At 36.9% G+C, this 23,569-nt stretch overlaps 1 protein-coding gene across 4 annotated transcripts in view; it reads left to right on the forward strand.

Moving 5' to 3' along the window:
- Window positions 1–23,569, forward strand: part of NELL2 (neural EGFL like 2) — a 437,534-nt gene that overhangs the window by 388,897 nt on the left and 25,068 nt on the right. For all 4 annotated transcript variants that reach the window (XM_043886426.1, XM_043886435.1, XM_043886442.1 and 1 more), the window contains one exon: window positions 23,404–23,544. In XM_043886426.1, the coding sequence (XP_043742361.1) occupies window positions 23,404–23,544 (141 nt within the window). The remainder of the gene's footprint in view (window positions 1–23,403; window positions 23,545–23,569) is intronic.

Consider the following 23,569-nt stretch of genomic DNA (forward strand, 5'->3'; position numbering starts at 1 on the left):
ATTTTACTGGTGACAAAGGCAGGAAAAGAGGAAAAAAATTCTACCGAGAGCTTCTATCTCCTTTCTAATGATCCATTTTTTACCTTCTATCTTGAATATCAGAGAAGAATAAAATAATTTGTTTTATGAATTATTTTTCATGCATGCAGAAATAGTGAAATGGGATTAAAGCCCAATTATCCATTCTGTGTTTTGTATCATCAGTCTTCCCTTTTTTGCTGGTCTCATTTCCCCAGTCTATAAATACACTCAGGTTTCATTATCTCAAAATATTCCTTGAATCCTTACTTTTCCTTTCCTTTCAAAATACTGACATACCTTATTCCTTTCTTTCATGGTTAAACTGTTTTGAAATAAAATCTGTACTCACTGTCTTTATTTTATTGACCTTCTATTTACTTTTCAACTGATTTCTATTTGTATCCCCCCTCCCATCTGAATTGCTGCATCCAGTGGCCTCTCTTCCATTTTCACTTTATTTAACCCATTTGACACTGTTGAAAATTCTCTTTCTGGAAATCCTTTCCACCTCTTACTGTTTAAGGCTGTTCTTCTGCCTCTGATTCCTCTTCCTCAGTCTTCCTATTTTGAATACTCTCCTTTAGCAAAGCCTTTTCTCATTCACTGTTATGGCTTCATTTAAAACAGTATATAGCAAACAATACCAAATCTGTGCTTTGTTTCCAAGCTCTCTTGAATCCTGGATATGTGGTTTCAGTGATCGTTAAGACATCTTTGCCTAGATCTCTCACAAGCACCTAAAAGTCAACAGCAAAGTATTCTTCCATTTTTCTCTCCCTCTTTCTATCAAGTCCTGTGGATTCTACCTCTTCAGTATCTCTGCATTGATCCTCTCTGCTACTACCATCATTACCTCTATTTATCATCTCTACTGGTCTTCCTTCCTCTAATTTTGCTTTCTTCTTACCATCCTCCCCATCTCATCTACCTCTAAACAGATCTGGCCACGTGACTACCCTGTCTCTACCTTTGGTTAGTAATATTTCAGAGCCTGTGTGTGTGCATGCTGTTTCAGAGCCTAGGATCATACAAAAAATATTGGTACTTTCTGTTTCCATTTTGACACAATATTTTGGCAGTTCGTGGGAGCAGTGGCCCCTTGGGGCAAAAATTAGGTCAGGGTTTGGTAAACAATATTGAATACAAATAGGACAAGGCAAAGCAAACAGTCGAGGGATAAGCTCCCCAAAGCAGAAGAATGAGTGGGAGCTCGTGTTCAAAGCCGGACCAAGGCATTTCCTAGGAGAATGGGTAAGGGTTTATGGGAACTCATTTTCTGCTTTTTGTCACCACTAGCCTGCTGATAGAGCTTCGTGAGTGAACACAATGTACTCAAAAGCTGACTTGTCTCCACATTGCTTTCAGGATAGTATCTAAAATTGTAGCTCCAACAAACAGGTCCCTTCAGCATTTGGTCCCAACCTGTATGTTCTACCTGGTGTCTTGCAGCTTCCCTCACATGAATATGCCCCTGCCCTGCTGAGTCACTCACCCTTCTCTGATCTTTGTCCTGCTCCTGTGTCTCTCTGGAATTCCTTCATCAGCTTGTTTTTCCAGTCAGTCTGAAAGTCACTGACTTTGCCTAGCCTTTCTGGCAGAGCACTTTCCACTAGCATAGCCCTTGTCATTCACATCTAGTGATTTGTTAACGTGTTTGTACCTGTAATATAGCTGCTGCTGAGCTGGATCTGGCTCCGTTATTGCTCTTAACAAATTCCCTCATATCCTTAAGGAGGCCCCAGGTTTCTATAAAAGAGCCAGTGTCTATTTCTTTAGGTAGAAGAATTCCTCCAGGTTGAGTCCCACTTCCTCTTCAATTTCGATGATCTGGCGCCTGACCTCTCCTCCTGTTCCTACCCCTTTGGGCTGATGACTGGTAGTTCATCACCTGCCAAGTTCAGTGTTTGTTCATCGCTGCCTGTTTTTCATGGTCCTTGATCTCACACACTCCCATCACCTCCAAGGGCAAGCTCTGCCCATCCTTCTGTGCTGGTTACACTCTCAGACTACCCTATCTGGGAGGCACTTACTTTCCTGGAATGGGGACGACTTGCTCATTTGTTGCTGCTTCCACAGTGCCCAACATGGTGTTAGGAACTTAGACTCATAATATTTGTCTGATTGAATTGGACAGAAAAGCTCTGAAAGAAACTGTATTTCCCCTTGTGTCATGCCAGCTGCAATGGAACTGGATTATAATTATCAAATTAAAGAAACTGTGCCCTTCCCCCTCCGTGAATCAGAGAGACCAGAGAAGCTCAAGAGCTTATTTTGGTAACTTTTCAGTTATGTGGACAAGTGCATTCTACCTGCGGTGTTCAACAGAGTGGACCTGAAGCAGCATGCGTGTGTGAGTGTGAGTGCGTGTCCCGGCAGCACATAAGCCTTTACAGCTTAACCTCACCAGACTCCCAGTGCCTAGCACCCAGTCATCCTCTCTTCAGTCTCTCCCCCACTGATCAAGGTGGGAAAGTGTCTATGAAAGATAAATATTATGGTATGCCCCCCAACCCCAGGCAGATCTGCTGTTGGATTTGTCTCCTGCTTAGATGGATTGCTCAAAACTCAAAACCTCAGTCGAGTTGAATCACATGGCAAGGCAAGCCCCAGGAGCTCTCTGAATTGGAGAACTGAGCTCAGATTTCGTGGCCTCCTGTCATAGTGGCTTCTGCAACCATTAATAAAACGAATCTGAGATTTATCATTGGTTAAGAGGTCATTGTAATTTAACTCTCAGATTCTGGTGTCCATCCTTTATTAGGTGAAGTAGGCGGCTGATTCTGTTTGTAGCAGAGTGTCTTTGAAGTAGACGATGGTGTTGGCTGGGAAACAGTGCTAATAAGCTTTAGGAAAGCCTCCTAACATTATTTTATTCCTTCGATCAATTTTATTGTCAGCAACATGAGGGATCAAAGAGTCATAGGCAGTGCTCTCCACTGTAGGAATATGAGCTCAAACAGAGAGTTGGTGATAAGACACACATTCAAAAAAGCTATAAAGCAAGTCAGTTATGTTAGGAGACATATGATGAACCAGGAAGTGCTATAAGTACTCGTGGGTAAAAACGATTCCATCTCAAACTGGTCCTGACCTTCTAGCCCTTTCAAGATTCTGTTTCCCACAACTGGATTCATTGATTTCCAAACAGGGTGAGCAGTCTGCTGCCCACCAACCCTTCCCAGGAACCCAGACCAGTGGGACCCAGTGCTGACTGGGCTGCCCTAGACCCCATGTGGTTATCTTTGCTTTCAGCGCTGTCTGGAAAGAACCGCCAGGCAGACTGACCTGCTGAGTTCAGTGAGCATTCAGGGCAGTAGTCCTCCTTCTGTCACCCGCTTTCCTGTTTTGCTAAGGAGGCTTCCCAGCCTGTGTCCCTGAACCCGTGCCTTTGTAAAATGTGTTTCTTAATGCGAGGCTGAAATACTGTATTCCTGTTAATTACTCCTATCCTTGAGTTCCCAAACTCTCAGCCTCCCTTTATACTAACTCTCCAGTTTCTGTAATTGATTTTCCAAATTTTATTGCTATTTTTGGCTCCTTCTCTAAGTACAGCTTGATCACTTGAGGACTTGAAGATTATTTAGTCATTGATAGTTATACAGCAGTAAATGATTAAAAACCAATTTCTAACTATTGTTATCAGATATATGCATCAAGTTAAGAACACATATTACTTTTTATCACATAATGTAATAGTTTATTGAGTTAAAATTGACAGACAATAAGCCCCACATATTAAAAGTATAAATTTGATGTTTTGGTATATAGCATACACTTCATGAAACCCTTACCCCAATCAAAATTGTTAACATATCCATCACTCCCCCCACAATTTTCCTTTGTTAAAAAATGGGCCGTTTGGGGGACTTCCCTGCCTGTACAGTGGTTAAGACTCCGTACTCCCAGTTCAGGGGGCCCAGGTTTGATCCCTGGTCGGGGAACTAGATCCCATATGCTGCAACTAAAGATCCCACATGCTGCCACTAAGACCTGGTGCAGCCAAATAAAAAAACGAAGAAATGGGGCCTTTGTAATGCCTTCCCCTTCCCCAGGGAACTATTGATTTACTTTCCATCAGTGTATGTTACTTTGCATTTCCTAGAATTTTATGGAAATGGAATTATACACTCTGTACTATATCATTTTTTATTTATATTTGATTTATTGATATTTATTATTGGTTGAGCACCCAGAGCACCCAGGTTGTTGAGAGGGACATGTGAGGAATGATATTTTAACATACTATGGCTCAATTTGTGGGTCCACCACCTGTAAACAATATGGCAGCCATTCAGAATTTTCAAAAGTGCAATTCTTCTAAAATTTCTGTCATCAGAATGTTACATTATTTTATAGCTTAAGTTTGGAGTCCTTCCTGAAAATTATCTATAATAATATAGTAATATGCCTTAGCAACCACCACTATATGTAGTTTCTTATATGTAGTATATGATATCTGAAGTCTGTCCTATTATGTTAGTACCTGTTAGATCATGAATCAACCTCAGAGATAAAGGTAAAGAGATGCATTTATAGGAAATGTTCACTTTTAACCATCTCTCCATGGCCCCACTGAAATAGGGAGATAAATAGAGTAGATAATAGAAGCTGACCAAATAAAGCCTCAGCAATGAGAATCTCAAGTAATAGGTCATGTTGTATGACATATTTGGGATCCTTGGCCTATGACAAAATAAATTTGAAAGTCACAGCAATAACTTTAAAACATGGAGAAAAGAGCGCTATTATTAATTCAGGGATTTGGGAATGTTTTCCTCAGAATGTAAGTACACTGTAGATGGCTCATTTTTGTTCTTTTTTCATGTTTTCATATAGTCTTAACATCATATGCAAAAAATCATTTTGTAAATGTCCTGCTTGTTGGAGAATTTTGTATAATATAAGGAGAGTGGTAGTAATAATAATTGCTATTGGTAGAAGCCTTTTTTAACTAGGGAAAGGCAATAATCACATGTAATTTTTAGAATAATTAGCTTCATTGGAAGAGACCCTGTAATTGAAACTTTCTGTGAAACTCCAGAAACACAGTCACTCTGAGTGGAGAGAGAGTATGGGTCAGTCAGACAGAAAAAAAAGTTATTATTTAGAAGAAAATACGTAGAGACTTTTTAGAAACCCTGGAGAATATAATTATAGGACTTTAATTTCAGAATCATCTTTAAAAATGAAAAGTTATATGTGGTATAATTCATCTACTTCATAATGTTGAAGAAATAAAAGACCTGGAAGCCAGATCAAAAATATCAGTTAATCCTTTCATAGCATTAATCTTTTGGAAAATTTTTTGTTTAGATACTTGTATCTAAAACTGCTATCAAATTGCATGCAGTGAGAAAAGTACCTGGATAATCTAAGTGATCTCAGGGTAGTGCTTTTTAATTGCATAACTACATTCCAGATGTCACCACAGATACTGTATTAGCAGTAATATCCCAAGGCTGTGCATTGTGAACCCAGCATTATTAGCAATCAGGCCAGACACTTTTTGGGATCAGTCTCTTCAGGGTACACCCAGAGATGCTTACACATGTGACCTGTGTTTCCCAGGGCCCTTCCAGGTTGTGTGTCCAGGACAGCTTATCTTACTTTGACGGGATTCTGGTAGGCAATGTTACAGGAAGGTGTTTGTCTTGTGAATAACCAAAACTTACTGGTGATTTTAACAGTCACTGTGAGGTTCTCCACTCCAAGCTGGGCACCAGGTGCTGTCTAGGCTACCCTCGGATGGTTTCTGGATCCTTCCCCAGACCTAGCATCATCGTCTCATTAAATCCTTTCCTATTTTTCCAAATACCCTCAACTAATCTTTCCATCTTTGAATTTTCCAGCCTTTGCTGCTGTTTACAGAGTAGGTAGCCCAGTGTCCTGTGTGAGCTGGGGATGGGTTCTAGAGGAAGGAGAAAGGACCCTTAGGAGAGAAAGCCATTCACAGATAAGAGAAAAAAGGGAGTAAATGGGAAGCACATGTATTAGTACATCAGGTTATGCACAGAGCTATCTTTCTTACCGTACCGAAGAGCTTCTCAAAATCAGCACCCGTATTCTTTTTACTCCTGTGTCCACAAGTTCTGCTAAATAGGTTCTCTGTCAAATCTGCTGCATGAATGAATAAATTAACTAATATAAACATGATTATACATGACATGTATATTACATATGCTTCTAGGGAAAATATCTGTGTTCAAGGTGGCATGATTGACATTGCTTAGATTTCCCTTGCCTATGAACTAGAAAGATAGATTTCAGATAGTTTATATAGGGTACAGTATTGAATTAGGGGACTCTTAGCCATGACAAATAGATTGACTTTATCATCATAGAAGTTTATTTCTCAAGTAACTGTTCAAAGTGTTTCTTTTTTTTAATTGGAGTATAATTGCTTTGCAATGTTGTATTGGTTTCTGCCGTAAACAATGTGAATCAGTCATGATTATATCTATATCCCCTCCCTCTTGAGCCTCACTCCCCCACTCCCTGCTTCCATCCCACCTCTCTGGGTCATCACAGAGTGCCAGGCTAGACTCCCTGTGTTTTTTATTGGTAGGAAGTTAAGGGAATCAAACTCCTTCTCTCTTTTGCCTCCTCACCCATCCCTCCTTTTCTGTTTCTGGAGACCTTGTTAACTGTATCCAGCCAGCAGGAGAAGAAAGAGTGCAGAGGTCAACACATTTATTTCCTAAAAGCTTTGGCTGCTCATACTCCATTGGCTAAAACTCAGGTAGTCTAGCTGTGTGCCAAGGAAGAAGAAATTGGTTTCTGAGATCTGTTAGCAATCTGCCACAATAAGCCTACTGTAACTATTTTTATTCTTCCCAGGAATTTCTTTTAATAGTAGATAGTATGATTCTATTTTCTTCAAGATAATAAGAGGTTAAATATGTGAGTAGAAAAATTTATAGCCAGTGAGATAGAATTCATCAATTAATTTTCCCTGCTTGTCTTATAAATTTCACTTTTGTAGTTAAGTGAATTTCTTTTGTTCTCTAGGCAGAGGAGATATTAGAGTGGAAAGAATTACAGAGGCTATCTTTATGGTTTAGAGCAAGCATGCCACCAGAGCATAAATAAAGGTGATTTAACAGAAGTTTTCCCTGTTTTTTAATGATCTGCTGTAGGAAATGAGAAGTCTAGACTGCTTAATTTTATAGTTTGCATTGCAGCTATTTTTATTCATTATCTTTGAAATAGTTTCAGTTAAAATGTATGCAAATTTAATATTTATGCTTTAGCTTTAAAGTCCCAAATTTAAATTTCAGAGCAGTTATTGTTAGTGTAATTCTTAAAGAAAGTGTTGGTTAATTGAAAATAAAATGGCAGCTTTCAGTATATATCATATTCTTTAAGCCACGTAAAAAAATTGGATCACTTAATCCTTTAAGTCAGGCTCCCTGATATTTTTTTCTTTGTTTTTAAACTCCAAAAGTCCTTCTTGTTTTTGGTTTACTCATTGTGAGTTAAAGTTTGAAAGACCAGCGCTTAAGTTATGTTCTTAAATTCACTCCAGAATCATTTCCTTTTAAAAAGATATAATTGATATATGAGACAGGGTGCTCGGGGCTGGTGCACTGGGATGACCCTGAGGGATGGCATGGGGAGGGAGGCAGGAGGGGGTTCAGGATGGGGAACACATGTATACCCATGGCTGATTCATGTCAATGTATGGCAAAAACCACTACAATATTGTAAAGTAACTAGCCTCCAATTAAAATAAATAAATTATATAATTGCTTAAATAAATCCATTTCATTAATGGTCTTTCAAATGCTTTCAAACACTCATATATCAATCCAGATGCCTCCTGCTCATGACTCAGTCCTGTTTGTTAAGTATGAATTCATCAGAGTTTAACAGTTATTTACTGAGGCCCCCTGTACACCAAACATATTCTAGAAACAGCGGGATTCAAAAATGGATGACGCAAAATTCAGGCCCTCTGAGGACTGTCATTTAGAAACAACCGAGTGTCCATCATTGGATCAATTTTAAAGAATATGTGAGATATATATATATATATCTACAATAGAACATTATTCAGTCATAAGAAAGAAGGAAAATCCTGCCATTTGTAAAACATGGATGGACCCTGAGGGCATCATGCTAAGTGAAATGTCAGATATAAAAAGAGTACTGTTTGATTTCACTTACATGTAGAATCTAAAAAAGCCAAATGCACAGAAGCAGAGAGTGGATTGGTGGTTATCAGGGGCTAAGGGTTGGGAGAAATGGGGAGACGTTGGTCAAAGAGTACAAATTTCCAGCTAGAAGGTGAATATGTTCTGGGAATCTACTGCATAGCATTGTGATTACAGTTAATAATACTGTGTTATACATTTGAAAGTTGCTAAATCTTATGTGTGTTCTCATCACAAAAATAGAAATGGTAATTACATGACATGATGGCAATGTTAGCTGAGCTATGGTGGGATCATTCTGCAGCATATAAGTGTACCAAATCAATACCATGTATGCTTTAGACTTATACAATATTATATACCAATTATATTTCTACAAATCTGGAGTGCAAAAAGACTGACTCTCAGCTGACTATGGTAAACTCAACAAGTTCTAGTTCTCAGCAGGAGAACTAGAACCCAGGGAATTTGGAATGGTATCCCTAATACAGAAGACCTGAGAACAGCCTTGCAAATGTGATTCAGATGAGTCCAAGGAAGAGATATGTACTCCAGGAAAAGGAAATCTTGTAGGCAAAAGCTTGGAGACGGAAGAGTCCAGTTCATGTGCAGGGAAGTGGAGGGCCGGTGTGAGTCTTGGAGCAAGTGATCTATGGAAGGGGGGCCACAGGAGATGAGAATAGATGGCCTTCACCATCTTCTTAAGACATTAATTTATGAGGGTACATAAATTCTCTTCCAATCCATCCTGGTTTTATTTATAAACTCTATATCCTTTTTGTAAATCTTTTTAAATTATAAAAGTAAAGTATATTTAATTTTTTAAATTTATATTGAATTATAGTTGCTGCATAGTATTATATAAGATATCATATTATATAAGAACAATGTTTTTAAATTATAAAAGTGATATATATTTAATTTTATAAGATTTATAAAATGAAGAAATACACAAAATAAAAATAATCTGTAATGTCACCAATTGGAGGTAACTGCTATCTTATTCAAAATGAAATACACATTTATATACTGGAATAATATTTTCTTCATAATTTTAATCCTGCTTTTTTACATGACATTAATCATATTTTTCATATCATTAATGATTTTCAGAAACATCATTTTAATAAGCTGTATAGCATTCCATTTTATGCATGTGCCATAATTTATTTAATTACTCCCTCATCATTGTGCTTTTAATCATTCATTATCTTTGCTCCAGCAGTTTAATACCAAGCCAGTGTAGATAAAACTAGACTTCCCCTTTGCTTCTGTTGTTGACTGATGCACTGAAACTACTAGATGGGCAGATCTTGCTAGACTGCTTTGCAACATTGAATCACCTCTAAGCAGCAGGATGAATTCCTGAGAAACACATGCGCTTCCATAGAAAACAAGTCGCTATGGCAACTCCACTTGTATAAGAATAGTTTTTCCTTTGGGTCCCTACATATCATTTCTCTAGTTACTATGTGAATGTTTTTTATAAGTTTAGGTGTGTGTGTGTATGTGAACAGTGGTATGATGGTATGATGGAAATGGTAGTGTAATGGTATTTTGTTGCCAAATAAAATGCCTGACACTTAATAGCCAGGCAGCTGTCAGTTATCTTTCCCTCTCCTATGCTCAGTCTCTCGGTCTTGTTCAACTCTTTGTGACCCTGTGGACTGTAGCTCACCAGGCTCCTCTGTCCATGGAATTTTTCAGGCAAGAATAATGGAGTGGGTTGCCCTTTCCTCCTCCAGGGGATTTTCACAACCCAGGGATCAAACCTGCATCTCTTGCATCTCCTGCATTGGCAGGCAGATTCTTTACCTCTAGAACCGCCAGTCCCTTATTTATTTCAGATAATCATAAAAATGTGGTCTAAAGGACTCTTTTTTTCTTTTTAAAATGTATTACTCAAATACAGAATTAGGCTAAATCAAACACTCAAGATTGGAAACCCTTTGATCTATCATTTGGTGTTGCCTTAGGGAATCGAATCTAATTATACAACTAATCTAACTATCATGAAGAAATGGTTTGTTAAAGTGAACAAAAAATATAATTAGTCTGGAAGAAGTTTGATTAAGTGACAACGTATTCACAGGACCAAGAAGTGGCCCTCAGCCTCTGTGGTTTGGGAGCACCATAAAAGAGTCAACCTATGTTTAAGAAACCCATAGCCTTTTTCATTTAATTGTAATTGGAAGAAGTTATTGGTTTGCTCAATTACTTCCTTTCTGGTATTTTTTTCCCTTCAGTTATCAGTGTGGGAGAGCTGTGATGTGTCATTACTGACTGAGAATCCTATATCAAGCTAATGGGTGTTTTAATAGAGATGGAAGCAGTTGTTATAATAAAATAATCTAAAAGTAGATAGTCTATCAGAGATCTGACACTTGCTCAAAGCCAATAGAAACCATTCATCAGTACATTTCTTGTTTAGGATCCACTGAAAGCTCTATCTGATGACTTCTCATTCACATATGTGCAAATTGTAGTATTCCATTTCTTTATTTATGGCATCAGTGAGTTCATTTCACTCAAAGCAGTATTTCTCCTGATATAAATTTGTCAGTTCTCTAATAAATACAGAGTAGCTATTTTGACTGTCATCTTATCTTTCTTGGCATGCCATTCAAAACCTTTTTTCTGAATAACTGGTGAGTTCATCAAAATGAATAAAGCCTTTTGTAGAAAGCTTGTGGTAGATTACTACGCAAAAGCACTCCAGCTATCTTATTCTTACTGGATAGTTTGAGAAATCAGCTTCCTTTTTCTCCTTCTGGAAATAATCTCAAAATCAAGTAGGCAGTCTAATCCTTGCTGTTAGAAAGTGGATCAGGGAAGCATAGGAGTTAAGAGCTTTCTAGTTTTACTCTGTTTTAAAGCAATCTACTCATTATTATAGAGCCAGCAGTTCATATTATCTTGGGAGCCTAACTATAATATCATCTAATGTATGAAAAAAGCATGTCTATTTTAAAAGTAACAAAATCACTGCAGATGGTGACTGCAGCCATGAAATTAAAAGACACTTGCTCCTTGGAAGAAAAGCTATACCCAACCTAGACAGCATATTAAAAAGCAGAGACATTACTTGGCCGACCAAGGTCTGTCTAGTCAAAGCTATGGTTTTACCAGTAGTCATGTATGGATGTGAGAGTTGGACCATAAAGAAAGCTGAGTGCTGAAGACTTGATGCCTTTGAACTGTGGTGCTGGAGAAGACTTTTGAGAGTCCCTGGACAGAAAGGAGATCCAACCAGTCCATCCTAAAGGAAATCAGTCCCAAATATTCATTAGAAGGACTGATGCTGAAGCTGAAGCTCCAATATTTTGGCCACCTGATGTGAAGAACTGACTCTTTAGAAAAGACCCTGATGCTGGGAAAGATTGAAGGCAGGAGGAGGACGAGATGACAGAGGATGAGATGGTTGGATGACATCACCAACTCAATGGACATAAGTTTGAGCAAGCTCCAGGAGTTGGTGATGGACAGGGAAGCCTGACATGCTGCAGTCCGTGGGGTCGCAAAGAGTCGGACACGACTGTAATGACTGAGTGACTGAACTGAACTGAACTTGATTACAATATAATAAATGAATAAAAGTTTTAAGTAATTTGCTAGTATTTATAGGAATAAATCTGGAAGTTTTTGTTCAGCCGTGTTTTTACTCCAGTGGCTTAGATTTTAATGATCAGAGTTTCAGTGTCTCTTTCCTGAATTCACATATTTCTCCATCTGTATTCTTCCTACAGGACTCATATCTATCTTGTATCAGAGACACTTGTGCTAATGCTGCGTCTTTTTTATTAGGCTGTGAGCTCTTGAGTATACTGCCATAATGACTAACATGTTTTCTATGAGAGACTTTTGGTCTGTATTTGTCAAGTGAATGAATAAGTAAAAGTATTCTAAGTCTCATATCCTACACATTAAGTTAAGCTACTCTGTAAAAGGGAGAACTGGCAAAGATTTTTAAATTTCCAGGAGTTTCCAAAATTCCATTTTACTAAACACTTTGTTCAACTTGCTGCTAACGCATCAGAGAGAGCTAAGTATCAGTTATGATTATATTATCCACATGCTTCCGGTCCTCATATCTTTCTCCAGAGCTTCAGGTTCATTTTTCTTTTCGTCTAGATATCACTACTAGCAAAATTGCTATCCTATTATACTCAACATTTTAAAGATGAGGATTTCTGAATGTTCTTTAAAAGTATTTTTATGTACATGAAAGAAAATAGATACCTGGTTAAAAAATCAAACATACAACTTGAAAAGCAGTAGCTCCCTGACTCACTTCCTGTTTACCTTCTATCAGTTTTTCTAAGAGTAGTTCCTCACCTGGGCTACAAACCAAAAAAATGGCCACAGAGACTAATTTCTCAGATCTCCCAAGGATGGCACATAACTAGTACCATACCTGCCACATGGGGGAGAAGTTCATTTGTAATTTACTCAGGATGCCTTAGGGCATTAGAACTTAATTCTCTTGTGAAAGTCTAGTTGAGACAAAGTGCTAGAGGGGACTGCTTTCCTATTCTTCTAATATGTTTATATGATGCTTTGTTTAATTGGTCCATTTTATACTTTATTAGTAGACTTCTTGTATGATAGATGTTGATTTACCTCCCTTGTACCACTGCCCATCTATATTCCCTTTAAGTTACCTTTTTAGCCTTCACCAGTATATGTTTTCGCCTTCATTTCTTGTTTTATCTACTAAAGATAGTTGTTTTTTTTTTAATTTCCTATTTCCAAATAAAGTTATATTCTGAGCTCTGAGTGGACATGAAGTTTTTGGTAACAGTATTCAACCCACTACATGTAGTTTTCAGTGTATTGATGGTGTTTGAGTATTTAAAGCACTAGTATTAGATGAAATCATTAAGAAGTTAGTAGATGGAAAATAAAATACCTGAGAATAGATCTCTAAGGAACTGAAACTTTTGGAGATTTAGAAGATAAGAGCTGCAAAGAAGACCAGATATAGAGGCAATGAGGTAAAAGAACTAAGACAGGGCTATATCCTTGCAAAGTGAGAGGTTTTAGGAGAGGGTGTGAACTACTGATTGGTCTTTCTCTGCCTGGATTTAGTCCTTTATTTTATTGCATTATATCATCAGTAACATCTTTTAAAAAAATAGTGCATGGCACAAAAACTTTCTAAGAAATTATGTCTTACAGTATATTTATCTTGCTTTTATAGGTAGTTAATAAGTTTTGCCAAGCATAGAATTCTAAGGTCAAAATCATTGCTTTACTGTCTTACTACAGTGAGAAGTGTGATGCTAGACTTATCCCTTTATGTGTAATCTGAAGGTTGTACATAAGGGTTATCTCCCTTCTGGAAGATATTAAGATTTATATTTTGTACTTATTGTGAAATTTCACAATGTGTATTTAAATGTGAGTCTGTTTAATTCATCTGAGGTGGTGTTGTATACGGGGTCAAGGTTTGACCTCTGCAACTAGAGTGTCTGGATTCAAGTAGCTGATCTCTCAAGTCTTATATTGCATTTTTTAAAAAAATTTCAGCTATCATATTTTTTAATTTCCAAAAAATTAAATCTTCCAAGGAAAGATTGGAAATTTTCTGAGGAACTAAATCTCCTTTTTATTCTTTGACTATTCCTTTTCTATAACACTGTATCCCTTATGAATGAAATATTCTTCCAAATCTATCAGAAAGCATTAACTAGAAATATTTTAAGTTGTGTTCTGTTTATTATCTCTATTTCCTTCAGGGTCAGTTTTTATGATGGTATATCTTGGTTATTTTGTTAAATGTTATAGTCTTTTCTCAAGTATTTGTTTCTCCTTGATTTCACAATAATGTTTAAGAGTGAATTTTAAAATAAAACAGTATTGTTTGACCTTCAATATGAAGATTAAATTTGTTGACCAACAAACTTAATAACTGAGTTAAAAAGATGCCACTTTTTATACTTTGAACTCCAGACTCTAAAATGCAGGTGACTTTGTTACAAAGGATAATTCCTACATTAGCTACTTAGTTTCCTCCACACATTATATTTATTTTCTTTACAGAAGAACAATCCATTCTGGCTATGGGGGTAATTGCTTTCTTTCAGCTGTCCTCCTAAGCTGGGAGGAGGTGGTTGGGTTGATTATTCATCAGTAGACCTTTAATTAACTCAGAAATTTCTTGAATTTGCTTCTTTTATTGATGTGTTTTACTTTTTGTCTTTATTTACATGTTTCTTTGTTCCTTTAACATAATGTTTATAAGATTAGGAGGAAGGAGAGATTTAACAGTGTTTTTAATCTTTCATCTTTAATTAGAAGTTGTGATGTACCCTTTTTGTTAAAAAATTAGTAATATATGTTATATATATTAATACACCATTACATTTATACTGTATCTTATACATGTAGTGAACATATTTTTTACACCAGTTCTACTCCATTTAATCCTATAATCAAGTTTTTGACATAAATATTTGAAGTAGGATGAGAAACTGTCATCTTATCTTGTTATTGCATCTTAGTGAATGCTTTTAAGCTACTACCCCTGCTGTAGTTCCCCCTGATCTCGCAGGACTCAAAAGGTGACATGCTGAGCTTGCCACTTAGTTACTTGATTTACAAATAGATCATTCATTCACTTAGTAAATGCTTATGAACCTCTAACTATGTGTCCAGTACTTTGCTAGATGTTAGAGAAAAAAAACAAAACAAAACACACAGACACAGTCACAGCCCGTATTTACAGACATTATTTTTTTTAAACTATTGTAATATTAAGGAAATTTTGGGCATGAAAACAATTTATTATCCCTTGATTGTGTAGTGGTTACATATCAAAACTCATGAAATTGTTGATCATTTTTTGTATATAAATGTTACCTCAATATAGATGGTTTTAGGTGTGAGGAAATAATATGTGTACCATGATGACTATAGTTAATAACACTGTATTGTATAATAAAAATTTTCTAAAAGAGTAGAGTGTCAATGTTCTTACCAAAAATAAAAAGTAAATCTGTGAGATGATGGATATGCTAATTAACTCAATGAGAGAATCCTTTTATGCTTTATACTTATATTAAATCATCATATTTGTACACTTTAAATATATTATCATTTTATTTGTGAGTTACACCTTAATAAAGTGGGGGGGAAATAATGTTAGTCTTAATAAAATGAATACCTTAAAAAAAAAAGAACATTTAGGAATAAGCCCAGGCAAAATATATAGAAGACATCCTTTTAAAAACCTATGAAGACCATAAAAGCTATAAAAATCATTAGAGAAAGAGGAAATACATCATGTATATGGATTAAAAGATTCAATAATGTAAAGAATCTGTTCTCCCCAAATCAATCAATAGAACCAATTCAGACTTCCCCTCACCGTATTTTTTTGTTTTGTTTTGGGTTTTTTGGTGAAAAATTCACAAACTGATAAACAGAAAACCCAAAGAATCAAGATACTTTGGAAAAGTGAGCAAAAAGATAGGGAGGGATACCTATTATGAGCTAGGCACTGTTTCTCCTGTGAGGAAAAGTTATTAGAAGATTACTTAAATAGCAGTAGTCAACAGCAAACTATTACGAGGTAGAGAGTATTACTTCTCTAAAACAGAAAACTCAGAGAGGCTTAGTAAAGTACTCAGTTACACAGTTAGCCACCAAAGAGCTCAAATGCACTCACGTTAGGATATATCATGAGACATCTCAGAGTACAGGCTGTTTCTGGTTGGCCAAGTGTTGGTCTTCAGGGGCAGCCTACGGCGAGAGAGAGAGCCCTGGACTTGAGAGGGTTCTGGGCTGTGGTTTGACCTTGGGCAATGCATTTGCTTTCGCTGCTTCTTTGTCTATGACACTGGGATAGGAATAGTTCACATAGCTGTTGTGACGCCTAAATGACATGATGAAGAAATGATATTATGCTTAACAGCAGTCATTGGCTCCCTAATTATGAACTGTAAAGTAATTAAAGTAATTTTCACTAAATCTCCAATGTTATCATCCAACTTGTGAAAAGAATTTTAGGATTTTCAAAGTTTATTTACATATATCATCACTTTACTTTTAAAAAGTTCACATGAGAAAATTAGCCTTCTTATGAAATTTTGGACATTTTATTAATATATTCAAATCTGACATAGTTGTAAAAAACAATGCAATACTCAAATGAGTTTGCTTTCCTTGAGCACTCACATCTGAATGTTGAAAGCAGACTCCCCAAAAACTCAACAAAAGACAGAAGGAAATGACCTTGTGATTTAAAAAAAAATAACTGTTGCAGATAATCTCCACATGTGGGTAATCAAGAGTTGATTAATTGTTTTGAGGATGTATAATTGCCTACTGTTTATCAATATAATTTAACTACCAGTGCCTAGGATACTGACATAAATAATAGTCCAAGCACTATTTTTAATGAGAAATTATGTCAGGTTTTTAATAATAATAAACACTTGGAAACACAGTACTCTCATTATTTGACTTTACCATTAAAAATAGATTTTTGATTTAAAAATATATATATTTTTTCTTTTGTATAGGGTAGCAACTTAAACTAATGATTAGGGTTTGTTTTAGATATAGATGGTTCTAGATATCTGCACTTTATATTGTTCTGAGATATGCTGTTATAGTAGAAATAACTGTTATCATGCGTAAGAAGGCTTTGTTTATCATTCAAGTGTCTCATTTTATAACTACATTTAATTTTACAAAGAAATGATTTGTCACTTTCTGAAGTGACCTTCTAAATGCTGTTTTCATCCAGCTACCTCTGAAGCCAGTGTCTGGCTTCAGAACATAGGAGGCACCCACTCTTATGTCACCATACCTGAGGAAGATGAAAAAAGCAAGATACTAACATCTGTGAGCTTTTTTTTTAATTCATACAGTTTCCTTGCTTGTTTTCTGTCTCAGTTTATTTTTAATGATTATGTAGTGGGTTTCCATTTCCTTCTCCAGAGGATCTTCCCGACCCAGGGACCAAACCCAGGTCTCCCGCATTGTGGGCAGACGCTTTACCGTCTGAGCCACTCGGGAAGTCCTTAAAACATATGTACTTTCTAGAAAATCTATCCCCACAGTGCTTCCACTTTTATTTTCCAAGTTGATTTTGATCCCTGGAGTATAACTGCTATTTGTGACAGCTATTAGATAGCTAAGCAGTTTTTGGATTTTAGATTCTCTGCACTCTGGGACAGCATCTTAATATCATCACTAGCTGACTGTCCTAAAAGGAGTTGCTGAAAAAGTTCTAAGTGTTCCCAAGGAACTACAAACTAGTTCCTTCCTAAGACAGAATATGTAATGAAATCATAGTTTTTTATAAAACTTATTTTTAGTTTTTTATATAGTGTACCTGCAGAGTATAAAATTAAGGCCCTTATAATCAAGAATCAATCATATGAACTTATACATTCTGTACTGATCTTTTTGAATACTCTTATTCAGTTGGAAAGTAATTTGTTCAAACTTGGTGGTTCTTATAATAACTTTTTCTCCCCTAGGTCTGCTGTTCTTTGTATTTCTAACTTGATAATATGAAGTTTCGTTTTTAACTGACCTAAAGAAGTACCAAAGAAATAAATTATTTGATTTTTTTTGCTATTTTCTGTTAATGCACACAGTGTGTGCATTTAGGTATTCTAACTCACAGTAATATTTAAATTTGTGTATAGATAAAAATCTACTTAATTCTTAAGTGGCAGATCAGATTTCAATTCTTATTAAGGTTTACAGAGTAACTAACAGCATACATGCCATCAGATAGCTTACAATGCTGCTTGCTTTATCTTTCACTTTAATTAGAACCATGACCCAAACAAACATGCCTCCTTTGGGAAGTGCATACTTTGGCAATTCAAGCACACTTTCATTTTCTACTGACTTTCACCAAAGTAGAAAAGTTTTCATAAACAAATCAAAAATAGCAAGAACATGAAAGTGTAAAATAAAGCAATGCACATTATCTGACCAGCTTTACTTTGCTGTCCTAAATGGTAACAAGTATATAATTTGAGCCATGACATATGGATATTTATACTGTATTTGATAAATTGAGTCATATTTTAAATGAATTAAGACATTTCAATACCTGAGGAATTGCTCAGTAATTCGTTCTGAAATGTGAATATAGCATGTTCCATGCTATATCAAAACTCCAGTTATTTATATGCCATCTTAATAAGTTTTGTCATATACATATATTGTCTATACCAATATATACTTAATGTTGTTTCTCTAATCCCTCTCACTTTTAAAATTTAAATACAATTTCACTACTGTACTATTAGTATCACTTGCTATCAGTTCAGTCGCTCAGTCGTGTCCAACTCTTTACGACCCCATGGACTGCAGCACGCCAAGCCTCCCTGTCCATCACCAACTCCCAGAGTTTACTCAAACTCATGTCCATTGAGTCAGTGATGCCATCCAACCATCTCATCCTCTGTTGTCCCCTTCTCCTCCCACCTTCAATCTTTCCCAGCATCAGGATCTTTTCAAATGAGTTAGTTCTTCGCATCAGGTAACCAAAGTATTGGAGCTTCAGCTTCAGCATCAGTCCTTCCAATGAATATTCAAGACTGATTTCCTTTAGGATGGACTGGCTGGATCTCCTTGCTGTCCAGGGGACTCTCAAGAGTCTTCTCCAACACTCCAGTTCAAAAGCATGAATTCTTTAGCACTCAGCTTTCTTTATGGTCCAGCTCTCACATCTATACATGATTACTGGAAAAACGATAGCTTACTATAAATAGAAATAATGCAGAAACCTGAAATAAAATATTGACCTATTATCGCCTAAATACCATACCAGTGGTGGCAGATGTGTCACATGTTAGGAAACACTGTCCTATAGGGTTGTAAATTCAGACTTTCATAAATTTATTTTCTTAAAACACAATTTAGATATATACTAAACCCAGTGAGGGCAGGAATTACTTTTGCATTGTGTATCCTTGTTTCCCTAACACTTAGTACTTGGCATATAACAGGTATTCAATAAGTATTGAATGGTAAATTAATGAGTGACATATATTTGCTTATGTATCTTTTAAAATACAACTTAATAGTAACAGTCAAATAATAATACTCAAATTGTATAGGAAAATGCATTATGGCCAGCATATGTTTCAATCCCCAGTCTTCAGGGGATATCCACCAATATACTGCATAGCATTTCTATTAAAATTTAATGGTTATAGATCAAGGAAGGCTGCTGTAATGTAAACAAAGAGAAGTGAGGATGAAGCAGCATAACAGTGGTCCTGGTGATTAGAATGACTGACAAGAGAAAATGAATGAGGAGTAAAAGTTTAAATATATATCTGTGCCATGTGACCTGAGATAACCCTTGTGTTGCAGAAAGATAAAAGGGCTAAATAAAAGTGCACATGAAATGTGAAAGTTGCTTCAGTAGAAAAGGCTCTGTTCTATTAATAGTTACTTCCAAATCACCAATGCTAATGAACAGATTCTTCTAAAATAAGGTACTCTAAACATCCCCCTCATGGCCTTCTTCCAATAAACTCACTTCCAAAGCTTAAATTCCAACCTGTTTTCTTTTGTCCATGCACTTAAGAAATGACATAACCAATTTTCTGCACCATTTGGGTTAGAGGAAAAGGCCATATAAAGCTGAAATGAGCATAGCATTTTAGTCCAATTTATAAATCAGAGGTTCATCAGTTAGGGAGGCCCCTGAAATACAAATAGGCTGTTTCAGGAAACCTGTAAAGTCTTAGTAAATCGAAGCAGTCCGTATCAGCTATATGTCAGGAAGTTAATGGCTAGCTGATTTAGCCACTAACAATTATTTTGACAATAGGAATTACTGACAGCAGGAACTGACTCTTCAGAAGAGGAACCATAGTGACATGTCATTCAGTCACGACTTTGAAATAATTTAAAAATTTTGCAATAATATGAAATATTTATTTTTTTGCTTATTACCTGATCTAAGAGAATGGTTTGTACCTTCTTTAAGTAAGGATCTCTGGGTTTATCAAGAAATAACTGAGTGATGACATTTTTTTTTCCTTTTAAAAAAATTTATTCTTTTATTCAAAGTTTGTCTCTTTCAAAATTGAACAAAGAAAAAAAGGAAATTTTAAAAGAAAGTGAAAGAAATATATACTTCCAGAATTTGGAATTAAATGAGACTGAGAAGCAGTGGATCCTCCACTCCAGCTCAACAGTATTTACTGGCTTCTTAGTCTCATCTAACTGAATTAAAGTGGACTGTCTGGAGGAAAAGAATTCTAAAAAGTACTTGGTCTTCCCTTCAACAAGGAAGGAAGGGCATTTTCCTGATGGTCACTGCAGCAGGGAATATGACGCAGGTGTGGGAAACATTAAGAAAAGCCTGTTCTACCTTGGCAAGTGGTATCTGTAGGCATGGCAAGGCTGTCAAGATGGATATGACAGCAGATCATTTAGCAAGGTCTGGGGCAACCCCGCGATGGCGTGATCACTCACCTAGAGCCAGACATCCTGGAATGTGAAGTCAAGTGGGCCTTAGGAAGCATCACTACAAAGCTAGTGGAGGTGATGGAATTCCAGTTGAGCTATTTCAAATCCTGAAAGATGATGCTGTGAAAGTGCTGCACTCAAGATGCCAGCAAATTTGGAAAACTCAGCAGTGGCCACAGGACTGGAAAAGGTCCGTTTTCATTCAAATCCCAAAGAAAGGCAATACCAAAGAATACGCAAACTACCACACAATTGCACTCATCTCACACACTAGCAAAGTAATGCTCAAAATCCCTCAAGCCAGGCTTCAACAGTACATGAACCGTGAACTTCCAGATGTTCAAGCTGGATTTAGAAAAGACAGAGGAACCAGAGATCAAATTGCCAACATCCATTGGATCATCGAAAAAGCAAGAGAGTTCCAGAAAAACATCTACTTCTGCTTTATTGATTACACCAAAGCCTTTGACTGTGTAGATCACAAAAAACTGGAAAATTCTTCAAGAGATGGGAATACCAGACCACCCGACCTGCCTCCTGAGAAATCTGTGTGCAGGTCAAGAAGCAACAATTAGAACTGGATATTGAAAAACAGACTGGTTCCAAATCAGGAAAGGAGTACATCAAGGCTGTATATTGTCACCCTGCTTATTTAACTTATATGCAGAGTGAAAGTAAAGTGAAAGTGAAGTCACTCAGTCATGTCCAACTCTTTGCGACCCCGTGGACTATATATAGCCCACCAGGCTCCTCCATCCGTGGGATTCTCCAGGCAAGAATACTGGAGTGGGTTGCCATTTCCTTCTCCAGGGGATCATGCAAAATGCCAGGCTGGATGAAGCACAAGCTGGAATCAAGATTGCTGGGAGAAATGTCAATAACCTCAGATATTCAGATGAGATTACCCTTATGGCAGAAAGTGAAGAAGAACTAAAGAGCCTCTTGATGAAAGTGAAAGAGGAGAGTGAAAAAGTTGGCTTAAAGCTCAACATTCAGAAGACTAAGATTATGGCATCCAGCCCCATCACTTCATGGCAAATAGATGGGGGAACAATGGAAACAGTGAAAGACTTTATTTTGGGGGGCTCCAAAATCACTGCAGATGGTGACTGCAGTCATGAAATTAAAAGATGGTTCCTCCTTGGGAAAAAAGCTATGACCAACCTAGACAGCATATTAAAAAGCAGAGACATGACTTTGCCGACAAAGGTCTGTCTAGTCAAAGCTATGGTTTTTCCAGTAGTCATGTATGGATGTTAGAGTTGGACCCTAAAAAAAGCTGAGCACTGAAAAATTCATGCTTTTGAACTGTGGAGAAGACTCTTGAGAGTTCTTTGGATGGCAAGGAGATCCAACCAGTCAATCCTAAAGGAAATCAGTCCTGAATATTCATTTGAAGGACTGGTGCTGAAGCTGAAACTCCCAATATTTTGGCCAGCTGATGTGAAGAACTGACTCATTGGAAAAGACCCTGATGCTGGGAAAGATTGACGGCAGGAAGAGAAGTGGATAACAAAGGATGAGATGTTTGATGGCATCACTGACTCAATGGACATGAGTTTGAGTAAGCTCCGGGAGTTGGCGATGGACAGGAAAGCCTGGTGTGCTGCAGTCCATGGTGTTGCAAAGAGTCGGAAATGACTGAGCGACTGAACTGAGGCAATCCCACACATCCAGAAACCCAGACGGTATATAAGAAGAAGGGGACACTCTGCCAGGCAACTCTAGGCATTACTTTTTCTTCTATGAATGAGTAAAGAGATTTGGATGAACATCAGATGTTCCCATTTATCAACAACCTGAACAAGGAGAATAATGACCTTGTAACATTTGTGATGAGTAAAAAGCTACTGGAAGCAATATATTAGACTCAGGATGCATACTCTGTTTGTTTAGGTATTTTGCCAATTTGAACCTGTGTCTACTTGTACGAAGGAACACACAGCTGGAAGTTAGGCTACCATGAACTTTTAGGTGACCTTGGTTATATCCCATAATCTCCTTTTACTTCATTTTTTTTCCCATATGTTCAATATACTGTCTACATATCAAGATCTTTTTTGAGGATTGAATGAGTTAATGATATATATGAACCAATTAAAAGGTGACATAAAAGAGATACTATTTTCAAAAATCAGAAGCATATTGATGCATGAATGCTATTGCCATACACTGGAGATTATGTTGATAGTATTAAAAGACTCCAAAATCTCAGTGACTTAAAGCAAAAAGGTTTATTTCTTGTTTTTACTGTATGTCCACCACAAGTAGAGGAGGACTATGTCCCATATCATCTTCACTCAGGACTCAGGTTGAACTTCAGAGCTTCTGGAAATCACTGGTCATCGTGATGGGGAAGTGATGGGGAATCCACACACTGCATTTTTAAGATTCTGTCTAGAAGTGACACATATCACTGCCTAGTTGGCTTCAGGAAGTCACATGGCAATCTTAGCTGGTGTCCGGTAGAAGAGCGGGAAATATTTGGCCAGCAACACTAATGATTACCATAGATGCTTTTGTTTTTCCATTTTCTGCAATTGGATGACTTTTGCAACAGGGAAACTGTCTAGATATTTCTCCTATCACTAATACCACTACATTCTTTCTGTATAGTTGTCAACAACCAAGTAGACTTCCTTTATTTTATATTTTCTCAGTTTTAAGGATTTGCTGGCACTGAATATTTTAGTCCCCATCTAACAGAATATTTTAGTTTCTTGGAGAGTGAGGCAACAGTTGTATAACATCTCATCTGTGTTTTCTCTCCCAGACATTGATGAGTGCTCTGATGGCTTTGTCCAGTGTGACAGCCGTGCTAACTGCATCAACCTGCCTGGGTGGTACCACTGTGAGTGCAGAGACGGCTACCATGACAATGGGATGTTTTCACCAAGTGGAGAGTCGTGTGAAGGTCAGTACAAGGAAAAGGCCTAGAG

This window comes from Cervus elaphus, chromosome 3 (genome assembly GCF_910594005.1).
Source record: "Cervus elaphus chromosome 3, mCerEla1.1, whole genome shotgun sequence".
NCBI lineage: Eukaryota > Metazoa > Chordata > Mammalia > Artiodactyla > Cervidae > Cervus > Cervus elaphus.